The 22,199-nt window shown below is 40.2% G+C and overlaps 2 protein-coding genes across 6 annotated transcripts in view; both read left to right on the top strand.

Moving 5' to 3' along the window:
- The window catches only part of srfb (serum response factor b), a 29,668-nt gene extending 19,120 nt beyond the window's left edge, over positions 1-10,548 (top strand). The window contains exons 3-8 of one of the 4 annotated variants that reach the window (XM_058385382.1): positions 1,611-1,869; positions 3,562-3,735; positions 4,102-4,218; positions 6,457-6,597; positions 6,913-6,989; positions 8,105-10,548. In XM_058385382.1, the coding sequence (XP_058241365.1) occupies positions 1,611-1,869; positions 3,562-3,735; positions 4,102-4,218; positions 6,457-6,597; positions 6,913-6,989; positions 8,105-8,200 (864 nt within the window). In that variant the 3' untranslated portion in view covers positions 8,201-10,548. Of the gene's footprint in view, positions 1-1,610; positions 1,870-3,561; positions 3,736-4,101; positions 4,219-6,399; positions 6,598-6,912; positions 7,015-8,104 lie in introns of all 4 variants that reach the window. The other 3 variants (XM_058385381.1, XM_058385379.1, XM_058385380.1) reach the window with 3 other exon arrangements.
- A 2,246-nt stretch (positions 10,549-12,794) lies between these two features.
- On the top strand, positions 12,795-21,091 carry tmem254 (transmembrane protein 254). Of its 2 annotated transcripts, XM_058386716.1 has the most exons (4): positions 12,798-12,995; positions 17,398-17,501; positions 17,594-17,653; positions 19,544-21,091. In XM_058386716.1, exons 1-4 carry the CDS (start codon positions 12,909-12,911, stop codon positions 19,665-19,667), a joined length of 375 nt encoding a protein of 124 aa, XP_058242699.1. In that variant the 5' UTR covers positions 12,798-12,908; the 3' UTR covers positions 19,668-21,091. The 2 variants fall into 2 exon arrangements, with proteins under 2 accessions (XP_058242700.1, XP_058242699.1); XM_058386717.1 differs by lacking the exon at positions 17,594-17,653 and having other exon boundaries at positions 12,795-12,995.
- The last annotated feature ends 1,108 nt before the right edge of the window (positions 21,092-22,199 follow it).

Genomic DNA, 22,199 nt, shown 5'->3' with positions numbered 1-22,199 from the left:
CCCCCTTTGCTGCCAACACAGCCCTGACCCATCATGCACTGTGTATTCTGACAACTTTCTTTCAGACCGGGAACACCCCACATGAGCTGCAGTTTTGGAGAAGCTCTGATCCAGCCGTCTAGCCATCACAATTTGGCGCTTCATGAAACTCGCTCAAATCCTTACACTTTTTTTCCGGCTTCTAACACATCAACTTTAAGGACGAAATGTTCATTGCTGCCTAATATATCCCACCCACTAACAGGTGCCATGATGAGGAGATAATCATTGTTATTCACGTAACCTGTCACTGCTCATAATGTTATGGCTGATTGTAATCAGCCATAACATTGTGTGTATGTATATGAATGACTAGGATAGAAAACTCGAGACAGGACATGTTTTTCCTGATACGAGTTTAACATTTTAATAAGCTTGATACAGAAATGGCCATAATGGTAAAATTAATTAAAATCATTTTTCTTCAGTAACTGCTTTATCCCGGTCGGATCGCAGTGGATCCTGATTGCAGTACCACTGGGGCTAGGGTATATACCTGTGATGGGACACCACACACATTTACATGCTCGTTTTCAAGCTCAGGGGCCATCTTAGAGTCGCCGGTCTGCCTACCTGCATGTTTTTGTGAGGTTAGAAGGAATCAGAACTCTGCAGTAACCTGAGCTCAGGACTTGACCTGAGACCCTGGAGCTGTGAGCAAACAATGCTTCCCACTGCACCACCATGCCACCATCACTCTCCATAATCACCATGTCTCATAGGTGCTTTGATAGAGCTACCAAGTTTTTGTTTTTCACTGTTGCTCTCTACCACCTGTTAAAAAAAAATCCCTCATGCAAAAAGAAAGCCCCTGAAGGAAAAAAGAACGCCCTCCTTGTTTTATTTGTCTCTCAGTGCACTCAGTAACATTTAAGAAGTCATTTTGCGTATTAAGGTTGTTTTCTCTGTAGCGGTTTCACGTTATCTCCACATCTTTTCTGCATTCGGTCTCTGCTGTAATTTTAGCTGATGCACAAGTCAGCACGTTTACGGCCCACCACATTTCACCCACCCTCGCTTTAATCTGGTTTAGTGAAATCAGGATAAAAATCACCTACATGATGCTGGAAATTGGCTGTAAGTTGGCTGCTTGAATTCAACCTCGAATTCAAATACAAATCTAATCAGAAAACATGCGTTACCTAAACTCACATTTTCTCCCTCAGAACATTAGGGTTACACTGAGGTTAGAGAAATGAAATGGTACACTAATGAACATGAAGCTCACCTTCCAGCCTGCGTTACTACTATAGCATAAAGTCCCTCATCTAATAAAAAAAACACACAAATTCTCATGTAAAATGTAATTCCTTGATGTCTTGCTCAGAAATGTCAGTGATTCCTACATTTTTTATGTGTGTATGTAGGTTGTTGTTTTGGTAGCCAGTGCTTGCTTGTTGCACAGGAAGCTTTTTTTTTTTTTTTTTTCTCTCTAATCTCTGATGGTGGTTTACCTGTCAGTGAAATACTTTCATTTCACTGCTTTGTGACATGCAAAAACAGTTCAAAACCATTTACAGTTTCATCATACCCGTTAAAAGTGCCGACAGTGATCATTCTTCCCCTTCCAGGACACTCTGAAGCCAGCTTTCACTGTAGCCAGCCTGCCAGGTAGCACCAGTGCCCAGGCCACAGTGCCCACCACCTCCACCACCATGCAGGTGAGCAGTGGCCCCTCCTTCCCCATCACCAACTACCTGGCACCCGTGTCAGGCAGCAGCAGCAGCGTCAGCGGGAGCACCGCAGCCAACACTAACGGCACTGTTCTGAAGAACGCAGCCGCCGGTGGAGGGGTCATGCAGCTCCCTGGAGGCTTCACTTTCATGTCAGGTAGGCAAAAAAAAACCTCTAATGTCTTAAATGAGACCTTCTGCTGGCCTGGCTGTTGAACCAAGTGTGGAGTAGATTTAAATGACCTTCATCTTTGGGACAAAGCTCCAGTAAAGATATCACATTATTCGTAATGCGGCTACCTCAAGCAGTTTTGCTTAACAAAGCAGTGCTTCTGGAGAGAAGAAACTCCGCTGTAGTGCCTTTGATTGCCATTGTGAAACAGGAATAATTAGTATGGCTACACAATGGGCATAGCACAGAGCTCTGGCAAGCACTGCCTGTAATTAGTTATGAATATTCAATGAAGATTGTCTGGTTTGTGCTGGGTTTCATGGGCTCTTAGTCTGGATGAGCCTGTAAAAGCAGATGTGAGGCATCATTAAAACACTAGAGAGACAACAGAGCAGCTCTCACTCTCATCTCACATTCGTTGAAAAGAAAGACCATCTTCAATATGTTCAAGTGGCCCTCATCCTGAATGTAATGTTTTTATGCTGATCATATGCCATATGGAGCAAATACTGTATGTGTAGTTTCTTGATATTTATAGCATTGTGGTCAGAAGCAGGAGGTTGCAGCATGAATTTCTTCCTGTAATGGCAGGCCTCAGTATGCTGCTTCCTGTTTCTCACACTCTTCCACCTGTTTTACACTCAGCACCCTGCCAGGTGGTCTACACAAACACACTCACACACACGTGTATCCACCCACCCACACACAATCAAACAGTTCTGAGGCATTGAATTACCCCCAACAAAACAGCTGTAGCTCAACCTGGCTTCATATCAGTCAAATCCTCCCCCAGAGCCTCCTACACTCTTCCATTCTCTTCCTCTTCCTTCTGAAGTTCATTAAGGTGTGAGCATGACGCAATGAGCAAAGCCTCCACATGACTTTTGTTCACTTCGCAGGTACATTGTATTGTCCAAAACGATCGTTTCCATGTGATGTGTAGATCCCTTTCATTTCTTGAGTCTTCCCATGTGAGCACTCGACCGTTTTAAGAGAGCTGTATATGTAGAATTTTGAGTATGTTCATATGCCTGCTAATCTGATTTCAGGTAGTAACCAGATTATTAACGCTACATTTAGTAATCTGGTTACAAGGCTCACAAAACAAGGGATTAATTTTTTTCTCAATCTTATGGAAACATGCCCAGTCATCTTATCACATCATTTTAATTGAGTGTATAACTGATGGTGTGTGTGTGCTATGATCCCGAGGTAGGCCTAGCGGTGACTCGGTCAGCAAAAGGTGGCGTCGTAAGCTGAAAGTAGGAGGGAGACCAACGGGTCAGCACAGTACTAACCACAATAAACCAACAACAATAAAAAAAATTGTTGACATAACTGGATGAGGAGGAGGATGACAATTGAGAGATGAATGTATTAAGTGCAATTTAAAGTTGTGTATATTACACGTTATCACTCCTTGAGTTAACTCATTTAGAATTGTGATGACATCCCTGGCTCTTGGTATTTTATTCAATTTGCTGAATCTCTAATCATTAACTCAATAACAAGTTTTCCTGTTTATAAAATTACTTAAGAAGTAATGTTAATTGAATTATTAATAATTCCTGATTTATCATTAATATTTTGTACACATGATCAGACCACAGGAAATTTATAACATATAGCTGGTTTTTATTCCCTTCAATTTCTCTTCAATAAACACACCCATCGCAGGCACTCCTTTCCCTCCTGGGACTCCAGCCATCCCTTTGGGGCAGCTGCAGCAGCACTCTCTGGCTCTACAGGGCCAACAGGGTCAGACTCTAACTACTGCCACGGTTACAGCTACACAGACCCCACAGGCCCAGCAAACTGTGTTTCGTCTCCCCGCTGCAGTCTCTCTCACAGGTTAGTGCAAAATGCACACACACACCCTTCTTTGTAGGCTGATGACATGGGACAAGCTTGTATTTATAGTATGATCGTTTAATAATTCTGTCCGTTTTCTTCACATCTGAATCCCGCATGCTGGTGTCAATTCCAGACTAAATCTAGAACTCATTAGGGTTGCTTTGTGAGAGTGCTGAAAGATGCTGTTTTGAAGCATGGAATAAAGAACTATCCCAGGAACCTCAGAGAAACCTTATTTTTGCAGCATTATTAAATATACTGTGTACTCAGCGATATGTAGCTTAGTATTTTTACAATTGGATGGTCCAAACTAGTTTTCCCAACTAGAGACCCAACTAAAACCTTCACTGTGTGTTTTTTTAGGAGGAACTGTACCCCAGCAGCTCCAGGCCATCCAGGTGCAGCCCAGCACTCAGTCCAGCTCCATCAACACTGACAGCAGCAGCCCTGAGATCTCCCAAACCAGCACCGCCTCCACAGGTACATGCAGCACACACAACCTCTTTCCAGCTTGATCATGACAGCGCTATAGGCACTTCAACTGGTTCTATTCACTGGAATACACATTTGTAAGTCACCTCAGTGTTTGTGTCTGGTATAAGGTCAGTAAAGTGCGAGAATATTTTAACATTTTACACACAGATTTGCAGTGATTTTATTTATTTTTTTTACCCCCCTTTTTGGTACACTTTTCTGACCACAATCTTCAGGATCTTTAGGACGTTGTGGTCTGATTGGCTCTCCATGCATCCCGATATGCATACATCTCTGTACTGGTTTCCAATGAGAAGGCAGATTTTTTGATTAATAAGAAAAAGGAACTAGTAGAGTGTCAAGTAATTCCAGAACGTATTCATTTGAAGCAGTTAATAATGAGGAAATTAAATAGTCTTAAATATTGTTTGCTGATTGGCAATCTGGAAATCATTTGTGGTTTGACTTCTGCATCGTAGGTCACATGACCTCTTCTGTGAAAGTCCCTGTTTCTTGCTCACATTTACTGATCAAACATAAGACTCACTAGCAACATAAAACCTGAGCTTATTAGCTAGTTAGCTTTTAAACAGTGTGGACATGATTTTGATTAATTTGAAACATCTCACCTTACCTATAACGGTCACATCAGATAAGAGGACAGCTTAAACACGGTGGTAAAGTGCCAGTCTTCTTAAATATGTCTAAAACCTTGTCTTAGTCCAACTGACATAAGTGTAATCGATGTAGTTAGTAAGATAACAACCATCACAATAGTAATATTAATAACAAGAAATTTAGTCAACAGGGCAATACACCTTTTTTGATTTCTTCCCCATACACAGAAGCATAAACAGATTAATCGAATGAAGAGACCAGATCTCAGTCTCATTTCCCACTGTAAAACTTTACTGCAGTGTTCTCTAAGTAGATAAGATGTAGAGGTGGGTGAACTTTTCAGTGGATTCATCTTGAAATTACATTTTATTTTCCACCCTTTTTGATGGTAAGCAGATTTTAAAACACTATTTGTGGTTGAGATATATAATACAAAATACTCCTTACCCAATTTAACCATGCGGTGGGGTTTCCTGTGCTCGCCCACAGAATTAATTTAGCGTCTAGCAAAACCAAGCGTTGGTAAATTAGCTGAATAATTGACTCTGTAGCTGTACATAAAATGTTGGGTAGAATTGTTGGTAAAAGCATGGTAACTATTAGCATAATTAATATACAGTAGCAGTGAGGTGGTAGTGCTGGTAATTCAGGTAGCTTTTTCTAGACTGTTTGACCTGCTTCTTCTGATCTGTGATAACGATGTTACTGCAGTCTCCCTGTTCAGCCCTGGTATTGAAATTGGTCACAGGTGATCAGATCAGCAGTGGAAGAGGTGAACGTAGTCATGTGTGTCTTGTGATATGTGTCTTTCGGAAGCCCGTAGAGCCACATGACGAGAACATTCTTCTCGGGTGATTGGTGGTGTTCTTGTATACTTCAGTGTGGTTATCATGCTTTTCCTGTGTCGCTTTGCTCTGTAGCATAGGTAGTATCTTTGGAAAAATAGCATTAATGATGCTAAGCTTCTACACTACCTGGATTTACCGTCCTGCTTAGCTACACTGTAAAAGCAGCTGGTCCAGAACTGCCTGGGATCCTGTGTTGTGTCTCGGATCGGGCACGATGCCATGAGGTGAACTGGCAAGCGGTGCGGTGGCTCTAGCTGATGAAGTGACTCATGCACAACACCTCTTCCTCTATGATCATGCTTCACTCCTCTGTTTCCACCTCCCACATCAAAAAAGATGAAAAAGCACAAATTAAAGAGGAGAAATGCAAAGGGGGGCATTCATAGTCATTAAAGAAAGGTCCTGTATAATGATGAAATGTATACTAAATCTTTGGAAACGTTGTAGGAAATAAAAATGGAAAAAATTGTAAAACAAGTGTAAAAAAAACATTTCAAGGAAATTTGAGACGATAGACTTAGTATAACAGACTTCAGTGTGACTGTGTTGTTGAAGGTGTTGGGTAAAGGGTGAGCTTGCGCTGTCTGTGCAACACTGCCCCCTTGTGTCAGAAGCTCAGAAGTGCAAGGAGTAAAGTCAATTCAGTGACGAGTCATTGTTTTGCTTTCTCCACTTCCCTTTATCTGATTCTTTCCATCATTTGCTCTGTCCATCCTCTTAGCTACAGTCAGTCTCCCTGCTACTATCATCACATCATCAGTGCCCACTTCTGTAGCAGGTCACATGATGTACCCAAGCCCCCATGCAGTGATGTACGCCTCGGCCCCCACGCTGACCGACGGTGGTCTGGCTGTGCTCAACGCCTTCTCCCAGAGCACCTCGGCCATGCAGGTGTCCCACGCACAGGCCCCGGATACAGGTGAGTGCGCACACAGCACTTCTGTAGCATTCCTGTCTACTATTCTATATAACCTTTAGATTATTCTGTACTATATAATGTTATGTATATATTTTCTAAGAGCCTGACATTCCACAACAATAAATATAACTATAAATGATTGAAACATACAAAGTGTTACATTAATAATTGGAATTGTTGATATATTGCTGTACTATAAGAGAAATGCGCCATTATAGTGGAGTTAATCTGTTGCCGTGAAGTGGCTTTTCCTATAACAGCACACCACATCATAATTTATGCCTTATTTACATTTAATCGTGTGTCTCCACTCAGGTGCAGTTCCTCAGGTGTTCCTCACAGCACCCCCTGGCACGGTTCAGATCCCTGTTTCAGCGGTGCAGCTACATCCAGTACGGCAAGATCTCCACTTTACAAGTGAAACTCTTAATATTCTCTCTGCAACAGCATGCCACTGAGTGAACTAACCCACCGCAGAGAGGAGGAGGAGGAGGAGGCGGTTTGTTTGTTTGCCTGGACTCTCCCTTTGCTGATGTCCAGACCTTTTGGGAGCACTGCATGCACTAGCACTGTCTTTGAAAGCACTCTTTTCATACGATCAAGAATGCTTTCCAAAGCCTTAAGATCTAAAATATATAGTACAAAGAACAAGGAATAAAACATCAAATAGTGTGAACAAGACTGTCTTATCTGTTTTAAGCTGTTGCTCACAATCCATAAACAGAGTAACATTTATAAATTATTTTGAGTTATCAAGAAATGTTGAGGATAAAAATATGAAATAAAATGTGATGCATATTTAAAAATATAAACACAACACGACACTGACCCATGGCTTCACAGTTTACACACCTAAAAATATTTCAAACTGCTAAAGACAGAAAAGTAAGGTGTAATAAATAAAGCATGCCTTATGTTCAGAGCAATTACTTTTATACTACAGCTGTGACCAGGGTCTGGTCTGGGAGCAGGTCAGTAATGGGTGATGGAATTCCTTTTCTCGAACCACTCTAGAATTCTGTATTAACCTTAAACGGTCCAAATACTTAGAAATGAAGGTATTAAGGAGTTTTTCCAAGTCTTGATACAAAAGACGTGTGGACAAAAAGTTGAATAGTTTGTTCAAACATGAGCTCAGGCTGGAAAATGATCCAGTATGAGATAAAACTGGCAACATGTGGTCAGACATGACCTACAATTTGCACTGCTACGATTCTTCAGACTTATTAAATTGAAAAGTAAATCTAATCAGTCGTGACTTGTATTTATTTAGTTGTAGAAGAGTCTGGTTCTCTAGTCATGTGCTTGGACCTTGATTTGATCTCCATATTTAGCCAGGAATAATGACCGTCATAATAGCCGTAATACATTTAAAATAAAGCACGTGTGTGTGTGTGTACTGCTGTTCCAGCACAAAAATGCATATTTGGTGGCATGCTGTGAGCTGAAATACGAGCTGTTCGTTGGAATGGTTTATTTACATCTGCTAATATTCCCCTGTTCGTAGATGGTGATTGGCCAGCAGTCCAGCGGCAGTAACAGTAACCTGACGGAGCTTCAGGTGGTCAATCTGGACGCCACTCAGGGCAGCAAGAGTGATTGACAGGCGCCGCTGACTGAAGGCTCACCAGAGACTTACATCACTATTTATTGATGCCTTGTTCCATTTCAAAGCATTTCTCATCCATTTACGCCATCCGAGTGTGTGACTGTACAGTTTGTACTGTAAATGTGCGTCCTGACCTCACAAGGACTCTGATGAATTGAGAGAAAGTAAGTCTTCTCAGTTCTGATGTGCGTGTTGAAATTTCTAGGACTCTAATTCTGACATGCGTTTTTTGCATGTTATTTGTACGTGTGTGAATGTATGAGCTTTCGATTCGTCAAAGGGAAATGAAAAACAGTGTTACCCAGCTGTTGCACACACTGCAAGCCTCTCACTTTGGCCAAAGATGAATTATTTTGTCAGTATTTCTGTGTGGATATATATATATATATTTGTTTGTGTGTGCTTGAATAGAAAACGTTTCGAAGGTGTGAACTGTATCAGGGGGATCTCGGCTAAGAATGAGTACCGATAGGTGGTGGCTTTGAAGAAAATCAAATTGGAGCTGTACATATTTTTTATTTTATTATTTTAGCGATAGTGCAATGGCATGTGCTGTTTGTGTTTTTTAAAAGATGTTATGTTTTGTATTTTACTTATACAAAAATATTTACCAATTGTAAATTTATGTAATATACATATATATTTTATTGATTATATGATAATGGAGAAAAAGAGTGAATTTTTGGTCAAGGTTGTTTGTACAAAAAAAAAAAAAGGATTAAAAACTCATGATTTCACAACCTTTACTGTATTCTGTAGGCATAATCTGTTATGCATTGGCCAGCTGTCTGTGCTGTAGTACTGTTACTGAAGGCTGTAGCAGACCAGCTAAAAAACACTGCACTCTACTAGTATTCAGTGCCTTGCATAAGTATTCACCCCCCTCCCTGACCTTTTTTTTTCTTCCCCCCACACGTTGTAGTTTTACAGTCTGGAACTGAAATGGATATAATCGGGAATCTACACTAACCTAACCACTAACTCATTTCCGCCGATTTGTAGATCATAGCCAGATTGAACTTACCCCCAATTTGGTAATTTGCCAATTTCCCCACCATCAGCTTGCTCTCTTCAATCATACAGCAGCAGGTACTTGAGATAAAGCAAAATGTGAAGCCTGACATGCATCACATCACACAGTTTAACACAATTGAGTGAACAGCACTAACTTCCCTCTTCCGCATACACAACTTGGAGAACTTGGTTAGTTTTGCTCAGAGTGTCTGGTGAAAGAAGGGTTTTTGGTAACCCTTAATTATGTCTAAGTTATAAATAAATAGGAAATAATTCAAGGTGGATTGGGGGGGGGGATACTTTTGCAAGGCACTGTAAGTGTTAATCACACTCAGAACTGAGAAGGTGAGATTAAATAGATATGAAATGGGAATGGTCATGTCCTCTCTGATGATTAAACCTTATTGGAAAAGGGTATTATATACTTGGTATATGTTAAATAACACTAAAGCCTTTGAAAAAATTTCGCATCAAACTGTTAGGCAGTTCAGGTGACTCAAATGACCGTGTCCATGAGCTCAACCTGACCTCTTCATCCTGAAGTCAGTCACTCTGTTTATGCTTAAGGGCTCAGTCGACTGTTAATCTGTCTAACGTGTTCACAATGCAAGCAGATTTCTCTCTGTTTATTTTAACCAGCAACTACCATGATGAAAAAAACCTGCTGAAATCGCAGCCTCACCTCTTTTTTTGCTCAGTCCCAGTTTTTATCAGCCACTGGTTCTGAACCAGGCCTCAGTATGTGTGAGAGTTTGGACTGGTTCGATATATTAGTTCTTTTTTTCCCTTTCCCCTATTTCCTGGTTTTAACACTCTGACTTCTCACTTTACCAAATGACAAAGTATGATCATGCTGCAGCTCACACACGTTGCCCTTATGCCTTTTTGTAGAAATGCTGTATTTTGGAATAGTATTGTACATGTTTATTTATATCTGCCTTTTTTTGTGGGAATGGCTTTCTGTTCTTAGTTGATGCGGCTTTCACGGTTTTGTTATTCAGTGCCCAGTTTAGCATTTGGTGGCATGGAGTTGTGCAAGGTTCTCTTCAAGCCAAACACTGTTTCTCCTACACTCTTGTTTTTCCTCCTTTAGAAAATGTGAAATCTTTCACTGAAACCTTTTTTGTTTGATACATTTTTAGATGTTTGTTTTCTAGTTATGAAGTGGTGTGAGAAACAGAATGAACACTGGTTCCTTTTATTGTTAGAATTTTAAGGTTGTTGCTTGCTTTTCCATTTATTATTTTTTTTTTCCTTCTTATTTTGGGGAATCTTCATGTAACAGCAAGTGTACAGAAAATTTTGTAATAAAAAAAAATTCTATTGATTATCCCTCTTCTTTTTTTTGTAGATGGTGATGAACATGAAACCCAGTATTTAAGATTATATCTTAATCTTTATTATATCTCCCGTGTATCTAAATTGTTCTTCTTTTTTTAAGATTGACTGACCTATAGAGATTCATTTAATAGCTGATCAACTTTTTTTTTTTTTTCTTTCCATTTGCAATAATATTGGCACATGTGGCTGACCGAAATGGCTTGCTCTTCTCCCACAGACGGCTCTCTGGTCTTCATGTTGGTTTATCCTTTCTAACAACAAATGCAGTCTTTACAAACAAAACATGGGGCTCAAACCAAAAGTAGACCTTCAGGGCTATTCATTGTTTAAATAATGTAACAGGACACAACTGGACAACAAGAAACAGATATTGTACAGATATTTTTGAAAAATGGGTGGGTTCACACCAGAAGTGCCAAGTCTAAGTTTTTTAAAACTCAGGAAATTAAAGCTGAAATTCTGATCTATTGACATTCACATTTTGATTTCAAAACATTTCTCTTCATGTAGCAAAAACCCAACAACTGGCTTTACGTATTCCAGTGCTCTTGGACGGGACTTTACATCTATGTTAATATCTACAAATTCTATAAATGTAGATAGATGGAAAGAACTGGCATGAGCTTAGATCTCTTAAGAATACACATGACTTTAGTATTCAATCTCTTCTCTGTGCTCAGTCAACTTCTTTCAACATGCACTATATGGCCACATCTACATGTATGTCTTCCGTAAACATTTCCCACAAACAGGATTATAGAAGATGTCTACTATACTGTAGCATTAAATTATCAATCACAGAATCAGTCACTCTAATATAAAAGGGATTTCTTAAAAAAAAAAAAAGAAAGAGAGAGACTTCAGGTATGTTCAAGTCAGGCCAGAGCAAGGTGGAGGTGTACCTTCTCTTAATTAACCACATAAATGACTTCTAGGAAATTAAGAACAAAGAAAACGCATTGTGTGTTCCACTTAATTTTTTTTTTTTAAATCAATTTGGGAAACCACTATAAACTTTATTTTACAATAATTGTAAGTGACATCAGCTTCCACTGAAATCCAATGATTCCACCATGCTTCCTTACTGACATGCCCCTCAAAGGAAATCCCAAGTTTCCCACTCGTAATTGCGAATTGGTGGTCTCATCTACATGGGGGAGGGTGTCAGTGAGAAATCATGGTGGAATACAGCATCTGTAGCTGTAAATTTGATAAACTGAATGTTTACTAGTCTCATATGGGTCATTTCAGAAATTTTAGCTGATTTCAGGTATTATCTGTTTGGTATATGTAGCAAATTAGCCAAGCAAATTGCCTAACATTTAAGCACCTAGGAGAGTAATGGTTTAAGTACGATATATGTAACGATAGTTTTACAATCTTCTTTCAGCTTTTCCCTTCAGGGGTCACCACAGTGAATCATCTCTCTCCACCTATCCCCATCTTCTGCATCTTCAACACTTGCACCCACTAGCTTCATATCCTCCCTTATTACATCCATATACCTCCTCTTTGGCCTTCCTCTTTTCCTCCTGCCTGGCAGCTCCATGTCCAACACTCTCCTACCAATATAGTCACTCTCCCTCCTCTGGACATGTCCAAACCATCTTAACCTGGCCTCTCTAACTTTGTCCCTCAAACGTCCAACATGAGCTGTCCTTCTGATGTCCTCGTTCCTAATCCTGTCCAACCTCGTCACTCCCAAAGAGAACCTCAACATCTTCAGCTCTGCTACCTCCAGCTCTGACTCCTGTCTCTTCCTCAGTGACACTGCCTCTAAACCATACAGCATGGCCGGTCTCACCACTGTCCTGTACACATTCCCCTTGATTCTTGCTGATATTCACACAAAGTTTTACAGTGTCTTCATAAATTGATTAAAATATAGCAAATCAAAACGCAACTAGTGTGCATTCCTGTTCTATAAGCAGAGTTCAAAAATTGTTTTTTGCTGTTTATATTTATTTATTTATTAGATTGTTTGTTTATTGGGAGTTAATTAATTAACCAGGTGGCTTGACTCCCCAACTCGTAAATACGAAGTTGACATACCACTCAGCTCTCCTGTTTCTCCTAAACTGGTTTAATAACAAAACCTTTGCATACTAGAAAATGTATTTTGTACTACAGTTAGTCTCGCCTGCCACGCATTTAATACCAAATCCTACACGTAGCGTCTCGTAATGAAGCCACGTACACGTACCTGTAGCAAACGTGAGACTTTTATTTTGAAAGTGCCGTTTCCGGTCACTGAAAACGCCGCTCTACTTTGCAGTAAAACAGTCTGCATTAAACAGTCGGAGAGTGTTTCAGACTTTAGACAGGGGGAAACGAGAAGGTCTCACAAATGGCTAAAAGTGATGGCAGTTCATATTTCAGGAGGACCAGTCTCTTCTGGATAGTAACTGTAACTCTGTCTATGGGCTACTACACAGTAAGTTGCATTTATTACTGAATTACAAGCTAAAAGTCTGTGAAATGCTCAATACTTCCACGCACAGTGCACTGACCCGATGGGGTTTATTATTCATTTGCAGTTCTGTTCTATTCATTTTCTAATATTGTGGCCAGCAGGTGTAATCAATGACAAAATATTTAATATATTTAGAAATTTGCGACGTGGCAGGTCGAAGTGGATATACTGGATGTGGTGAAGTGTGTAATGTGTGGCAGTTGTTTCTAGAGTAAAGGTGAAGAGTGTTTTATCACATTACACAATAACACATTGTGAGTGTGTGAAGGAGTTTATCTGCTTCACGGGACAAAGTCTAGCTGTGGTGCAGGCTCATGCTGTTACATTATTCATGTGTGTAAGTTACCCTGGTGTACAGTGAAAACAAAACCCCTGAATGGCAGCTTTAGAGAAATAATAGGCAGGCTAGGGGATGAATAGTAGTTTTGGTGTGTGTGTGTTGGTGGAGTTAGAGGGGGAGGGCTTTAGAGAGATATACACCGATCAGCCATAACATTATGAGCACTGAGAGGTGAAGTGAATAACACTGATTATCTCCTCATCATGGCACCTGTTAGTGGGTGGGATATATTAGGCAGCAAGTGAACATTTTGTCCTCAAAGTTGATGTGTTAGAAGCAGGAAAAATGGGCAAGTGTAAGGATTTGAGCGAGTTTGACAAGGGCCAGATTGTGATGGCTAGACGACTGGATCAGAGAATCTCCAAAACTGCAGCTCTTGTGGGGTGTTCCCGGTCTGCAGTGGTCAGTATCTGTCAAAAGTGGTCAGAGGAAGGAACAGTGGTGAAACGGCGACAGGGTCATGGGCGGCCAAGGCTCACTGATGCACGTGTGGAGTGAAGGCTGGCCTGTGTGGTCTGATCCAACAGACGAGCTACTGATGGCTGTGGTTTCTTTCAGCAGGATAATGCGCCGTGCCACAAAGTAAAAATAGTTCAGGAATGGTTTGATGAGCGCAACAATGAGTTTGTGTTGACTTGGCCTCCAAATTCCCCAGATCTCAATCCAGTCGAGCATCTGTGGGATGTGCTGGACAAACAAGTCCAATCCATGGAGGCCCCACCACGCAACTTACAGGACTTAAAGGATCTGCTGCATCTTGGTGCCAGATACCACAGCACACCTTCAGGGATCTAGTGGAGTCCATGCCATAGCAGCAAAAGGGGGACTGACACAATATTAGGCAGGTGGTCATAATGTTATGGCTGATCAGTGTATCTGCTATATAATAATAAAAAAAGAAAAAGGTAGAGGTTTTCATCAATAAACTGTGTATAATAATTCACACCGGCATATATGAAGGTATTGGAAGAAAACAACTGTGGAAATTGTCCACACATATATCAAAAATGCTTTGGAATTTGCAAACGTCGATTTTTTTTCTTTCTTTCGAACAAATGCAACATAACAGTTACACCGTCTTCATTGCAATTCTTTATTGTAGGTGAACAAATCCTATTCAACAAATCACAAATTAAGGAAACCTTTTGCTCACATTTTTTGCTACAGTTGCTGCAGTAAATATGCACATTCACACACCAGTACCATAACACTTCATGGACATGTTTTGGTCATCTGCAAAAGCAGTGAGTTACACAACTGCTCAGCTCCATTCATTTCTCCATATGCAGATGTTCTGCACTATCAGTGTCTAATCTTATCTTGAGTGTCCAATCTTATCCACAAAGGTCCATGTGGGTGTAGGTTTTCCTTCCATTAAAGCAGAAGCCTGTTGGCCTTGTTCTGGGGGTCAATGGTGGCAGCTTGGCAGTGCTTGGCCTTGAACCCTGTCCTTCCCATCAACGAACCAGAGTGAACCCACAGCACTCAGCTGATCCCTTTCAAAATACTCTCAGGTGTGGCTTCACCCACTCCAGATAAGAGTGGACACTCTTGGTCTAATGCAGGGGTGTCAAACCTTATCCACAAAGGGCCGGTGTGGGTGCAGGTTTACATTCCAACTGAGCGGAAGCCACACCCGAGTCTACTGAAAGCCAAGATAAACAGGTGGAATCAGGTGTGGCTTCGGCTCGGTTAGAATGAAAACCTGCACCCACACCGGCCCTTTGTGTGACGGCTGTGCAGAGCATAAAATCATACAGTTACAGGTCAGGAGCTTCAGAACATGTTCACATCAAACATCAAAAAGGTGATCTCAGTTACATTGTTATTGGTGTAGACAATATGGAGTATTAACAGAAAATGCAGGTCTGGGCTTTTTCATGCTCTACAATCTCTGTAGGTTCTCTAGAGTGTCTTCTGTACTCTCTGCTCAACTAGAAGACGTCCCACAGCTTCAACTTTTATTATACCTGCAAACTCACAAACTTTTGGTGAAGTTTACATTTACTTTTCTGGCATTTGGTAGACAACTTTATCCAGGCTTAAATTTTTATAAAACTGAGCCATTGAGGGTTAAGGGCCTTTGTGTGAATCACAACTAGAACTTTATATTGTTATCCAGCTACAACATTATCCCTTTATCTAGCATAGCAGTATTTCTGGTGATCATATAACAAATCTAATATGAGAAGAGGAGCTCCTTCAGTGCCATCATGCTTGCCATCTTGTAGTTTATTAACTAGCTGGATTGAGTTTCAACACCTTCCTTCCTTCTTTGAGCTAACATACACTCCAAATAATTATCTCTAATGGCTAAAAACAGATTCACATTACTGCTATATAAAAGATAGTGAAGTGTAATCTGTTCAGTTCAGGTAAAGGAATGATTCTGAACAGAGCCACTCAGTTTACATGATTTTAACAGAGGAAACAGTAGGAATGAAGGAGAATGCGTGTCGGTGTTTTGTAACAGCTGTAGTTTGCCTTTGAGGGAGTTGAGGGTTCTACAAAAGACAAACTTTTTTTCTTTATGATATGTTGGCTGCAAACATTTCAGGTTAGCTAATGGCTGATTTTTGTGTCTTGGTGGTTAGCATGTTTGCCTCACACCTCCAGGGTTGGTGGTTCGATTCCCACCTCCGCCATGTGTGTGTGGAGTTTGCATGTTCCTCTGGGTGCTCCAGTTTCCTCCCCAGTTAAAGACACGTATTGTAAGCTGACCAGCATCTCTAAAATTGTCTGTAGTGTGTGAATGGGTGTGTGTGTGTGTGTGTGTGCATCCTGTCTAGGCTGTACCTTCCTTTTGCCCAGAGTTTCCTGGGTGAACCTATAGAATAAGCAGTGTAGAGGATGGATGGATGGATGGATAATAACTAATTTAAAATAAACACCTCTTAACATTAAAACTTTTACATAGCCACTTCTATCACTTGGTGTGATATAATTTAAAAATAAAAAATATGGCCTAGCCTACAGATATTGATGCTGTGGTTGTTATTTTGACGGCCTAACAATAGCATTAGCTGACAATATTCAAGACAACACAGCAAATTGTAGCTTAAACATAAACCAGCAGCATTAGATAGAAGGGTTTAAACCTAATGTATGTCATTAATTTGAGAAGTAAACTATTAAGGCGGATCAATGTTTTATATCACAAGGTCTCATGGATCTAATAAGTAGGAAGTGGGACAAAGCGTTTTTTTTACACACGCACACACACACGCTCTTACTAGCTAGCTGCATTCATGATTTCTGTGTTTTTTCTCCTAGTGTTTAAAGTCTGTATTGCTCTATTGGCTTTGTGCAGTGTTTCCTTTGAATACCAAACATGGGAACAAGAAAAGTCATAACCCTTTCAGTCAAACCAAAAAAAAAATATCTTGTGTGTCTTTGTGTAGTTTCTATAACGTGTGATTTTTAGACAGTGTGTGCTTATTTGATTTCTTTTAGTTTTTCCTTCAAATACATTTGGGAAAATAAATAATCCACCCTGTTTACATTCATTACACCTGCACATGTATTTCACGTCCTGTTCTCAGTCTGCAAACCTGGATGAAAAACGATCAGCCCGACAACATCAAATCTACTTTCAATCTATATAAACACCTGACATGACCGCTGCTTATACAGTCTGCACTAGAAAGAATTCAGAAATAATTCTAGAAATAATAATAAAATGTTGTCACACTGTGTTCTTCATGCATGTTTCTGATGAGGTTTGATGGAATCAGGTGTGTCTGAAACCAGACCCATGCTGCAGAGGCATCAGGAACAATCACTCAAACACGATAACTGTGGGGGAAAAAAAAACCCTCTGTATATAGATATGTTTTTATATTTGAAAGATCGAGGAGCCATTAATACCAGCCCTGTCTATGAACAAGATACTGATAATACGTCCTGAGTTACTGCACTCTAAACGCTAATAATTGACTTTCTCTTTTATGTGGACTTCCCTTACGTTTTCACACTACAGATAAGAGTACAATAGTCGCTGATGTCACATTTTGTGTGTTTCAGTGGGCCGTGTTTCGGCCACAGCAAATCCCTTATGACACTTTGGGGCCACTCGGTGACCTCACACAGTATCTGGTCAAAGAATATCACGGTATCATGTACAAGGGGTGAGTCTTTTTCTGTTCACATGCTGTTCTTTAGCAGATTCTCCGCCTGTGAAAAGTGTGATTTGTGTGTGTCATGGCTGGCTGTGTTTCAGATGGTGGATTTCTTGGGCTGTCCATCTGTGTGAAGCTCTGCTGGCACTGAAAGTATGCAGGTAGGCAGAACTGAAAATATGACAGGAAGTGTGTGTGTGGAGGGGGTATAAATGTGTATGGACTAAGCATGGAGTAAAGCATGATGAGACGTGCTGTTAAAAGACACCTTAATGTTTTTTTTCCTCTCATACCTGTGTTAATTACTGCTATAGCAATGATAATGTATTAGAATGAGCACAATAATATAAACCTGTAATTCATCTGGCATCCAGCACTATTGTCAGAACTGCGGTTAGAGAAAATGAATGCAATCTGACTGATCAGAATTACAAATTCAACAGTTTTGCGGTATAACGTGTCTTATCAGTTATTATTATGCCTCAGTGGATTTAAAGAGGAATGTGTTTGTGATGTCTGACTCATTTACAACCCAATGAAGGTGATGAATGATGATTACTTGACATTCCTTATGATACATACCAAATAAACATGAATGAATATTTTTAAAGATCATATTCATATGTAGTTGGTTTGTATAAATACATTATATTGCCAAAGGTTTTGGGAAAACCCTCAAAATCATTGAATTCAGGCTTGTTTTTAAGGGGTTGGCCCCTTGGTTCCAGTGAAAGGAACTCTTAATGCTTCAGCATACCAAGACATTTTGGACAATTTCATGCTCCCAGCTTTGTGGGAACAGTTTGGGGATGATCCCTTCCTGTTCCAACATGACTGCTCACCAGTGCACAAAGCAAGGTCCATAAAGACATGGATGAGCGAGAGTCCTGACCTCAACCTGACAGAACACCTTTGGGATGAATTAGAGCGGAGATTGCGAGCCAGACCTTCTCGTCCAGCATCAGTGCCTGACCTCACAAGCTGAAGCATTAAGAGTTCCTTTCACTGGATCTAATGGGCCAACCCCAACCCCTGAATTCAATGATTTAGAGGGGTGTCCCAAAACTTTTGCTAATATAGTGTATGTATGATGATTGTAATGCCTGTAACCTGACCACACACACCTGCCATTGATATTATATACAACCACCAGCCCCTATAGTAGAACTCCTGTTACTATTTCCAGCACTTATCCAGCCAGCCAATTATGTGGCAGCAGAGTAATGTATACAATAATGTAGATACTAGTCAAAAGCTTTAGAAAACATCTGAATGGGGAAAATGTAATCTTGGTGACTTTGAGACTGTGGCATGGTGGTTGGTGCAGGATAGGCTGGTTTGAGTATATCAGAAATGGCTGATGATTTGGGTTTTGCACACACAATAGTAGAGTTTAGACAGAAAAAAGCATCTGATTAGCAGCAGTTCTGCAGACAAACAGCTTGCTCATGAGAGAGATTAGAGGAGAATGGCCTGACTGGTTAAAGTAGACAGAAATGCTATAGTTGCCAACAAAAAAAAAAACTCTTTGCAACCAAATTGAACTGAAAAGCATCTCAGAAAGCAAAAAATGTTGCTTGACTATTTGAGTTACTGTAGCCTTTCTATCAGCTTAAACCACTCTGACCATCCTTTTCTAATCAAAAAGGCATTCCTGCCCACAGAACTGCAGCTTACTGGATGTTTTTTGCTTTTTGCACAATTCTAGACACTGTTGTCCTGTGCAAAAATCTCAGGATATCAACAGTTTCTGAAATATTTAAAGCAGTCCATCTGGCACCAACAGCACACCAATGAGATCAAAATTTTACCACCATTCTGTTGTGTGATAAGCTGCTGCTCCTGTTAGTGGACCGTGACTGTATATTGGCAATAGTTAAAATACAACAAAAATACAAAAACATCAAGAGATGCTCAGAACAGATTACAAACTAAATGTTGTCTGAACTGGAGCAGTCAGACTTTATTCATTGTCTGCCACACGGGGGCAGTAGAGCGCTGCTCTTACAGCACTGTAACCATTGTTTGTGTGTCTGTCTCACTCTCTGCAGTGATAAAGGCATCGACAGTCCATCAACACGGCTCCTGTGGTTTGTTCAGACCGTTTTGTTTGGCTTCGCATCTCTGGGCTTGCTCCTCAAATACAAGGCCGGCGGGCGCGCCAAACGGCACTGAGCAGCTGCAGACATGCACAGCTCCGAAACGGCACAGAAAAGGATATATCAGGATTCAAGCCTTCCAATCAAATACAAATATGTGGACCATATTTCAAAAACAAAGTATTCTGATCTATGAAACAGAACCGGATAGCACAGTGAAAGTTCTGGACAGTAACACAAGCTCTTAAGGCAATACTCCTTAAATGCAAGATATAAATAATAACCCCAATACATAAGCTAGAATTATTAGCTTTACTGTAGATGCTCTTCCAGTCTTTGGCCCAGTTTTAGAACAGTGAAACTATGTGCCTTCCATTCATAAGCGTAATCATTTGTACTGTACATGTTACTGTACATGACATTCTCCATCACCACCTCTCGAGTCATCTGGTTGAAACTGAGTTTAGATATGAATTTAAGGCCCTGTTGTTCCCTACACCAACTGTGCCTGTGAATTTAAGCTCTCATTGGGTGGGAGTTACATCATTTTAGTTTGGCAGTTAGCAATTTCACAGAGACATGATTCACAGACTATGAACTATGCCTTCACCCACGCAGATTATTGGTGCTGTCACAGATTAGAGAACGGGCCACCTGAATGGAAAATGGGTTCGTCAAACATCGGGATAAAATTGGCAAACACGAGTAGGACGATGTTTTTTAAAATAGTATTGAAGACAATTGCTTTGGAATATAGAGATGGTGCTTTTGTAATCTCAGACACAATGCTTGAACACAATGACAGTCAAAAAGTTTCTTCATTTGATTTTTATAATAATTTTATGTTAATAAATAGAGCGGTTGGAATGAAAGTAACAAATAACACATTAGTATTTAAGTAATATTTCTAAAATGAAGTTGTTGAGCAGCCCTAAAAATAAAAATAATCCTTTTTCACGATTACTCTGTGATGTAGGTCAGCTTCTTCCAAGAAGTCCCAGCATTAAACTGGCTGAGGCTGGTCTTAACCAGACTGTTTTCCAAAATGCCCTCAATTACTCCTAGAACCGAATTTGTGTCACCTTGGAAGTTAATACTTTTGCATGCCAGATGACCGTGTTTTGAAACACTACATTAAGCGAAATATACCTGCATAAACTGTTTGGTGCAGCTTCTTGTTCAATTTCCTGCAGAACCTGAGGCATGTAGTCCAGCTATATCACAGCAGGGCACAAGTCTGACATCCTCTATTAATCACAGCACACTGGCTAGAGGGAAACATCAGGGTACAGGTTTTTCTGACGTGTGATACACAGCATTCCTTACATTGAAGAAAAAGAAGAAGAAATGTGATTTTTTAAATGGGTTTATAAGAATAAAGCATAAATTTAAGAGATTCTGTACATTTATCATAGAGCTTATATGCAGTGGATTTTTAAATTATTAACTGTGATTATGTAAGGTTTTTAATTTTTTTAATAAAGCATTCATTTAACAAGTTGTCTTGCGTTTTAATGTTTTGGCATTTAAGCAATAAGAAGAATGCAGTTTTTGTTATCTTTGTTAAACTTTCATGAAAATGTGTCACACATAGCCATCCAAAAACCTGATCAAAGCCTGACATTCCTCATGTGAGGAAAGCACACTGAGATAGCAAGGTTTTAGACACCATCAAACTGACTGACTGTTTTTACAACTGCATCTGTTTAAGCTGCTTCCCTACTCCAGTCCTACATTGGATACAATTCAGCCTCATGGGATTTCCAACACTTCCACACCTAACCTGGTAGCGTTTACATGACCGGAGATGGACACAAATCTGACATCATTTTTAAGTTCCAGATATGACCTGTGTGTCATTTCATTATTGTGTTATAAAATATCTTCAGTGAAAATATATTTCATTTAATTGTCTGTACCGCTTATCCGATCTATAATCGGGTCACGGGGAGCCTGCGCCTATCTCAGATGTCATCAGGCATCAAGGCAAGATACACCCTGGACAGACTGCCAACCCATCGAAGGGCTCACACACATACTCATTCACTTATGCAATCACACACTACGGGCAATTTAGAGACTCCAGTCAGCCTAGAAGCATGTCTTTGGACTGTGGGAGGAAACCAACCAAGCACGGGGAGAACATGAGAACAGAGCAGGAGAGAGACTTAAACCCATGATGCTGGAGGTGTGAGGCGAACGTGCTAACCACTAAGCCACCGTAAAAAAAAAAGTATATTAATCAGTTTGTTCATGAACAAAAAGTAAATGGACAATCACCTCTTCAAAAACTGAACTATTTTGGATTTCTTTTGCAGAATTATGGCTGAGTGATTTGATTTATGACACGTTTAGAGACCTGGCACTTGCTATTATCTTAATGCCATACTTACTGAATTTGATCCATCACTAAGCTTAACCTTGCTCATTTCTCTGCAAGATTGAGCGCTTACCTCATTCCTCTCTGCTACAGCCATACTAAATCAACCAGCTTTAACAATAATGAATTTAAAAGCATTTTTGGGCTTATTGCTAAGTACGATTTAGATTTATTCTGACGTCAGTTGGTATTTCACAAGAGGAAAGCAAATGACCTTTTTAGCGACTC

The sequence above is a fragment of the Hemibagrus wyckioides genome, linkage group LG03 (genome assembly GCF_019097595.1).
Source record: "Hemibagrus wyckioides isolate EC202008001 linkage group LG03, SWU_Hwy_1.0, whole genome shotgun sequence".
In the NCBI taxonomy this organism is placed as follows: domain Eukaryota; kingdom Metazoa; phylum Chordata; class Actinopteri; order Siluriformes; family Bagridae; genus Hemibagrus; species Hemibagrus wyckioides.
This window is presented reverse-complemented; position numbering and strand designations above follow the sequence as displayed.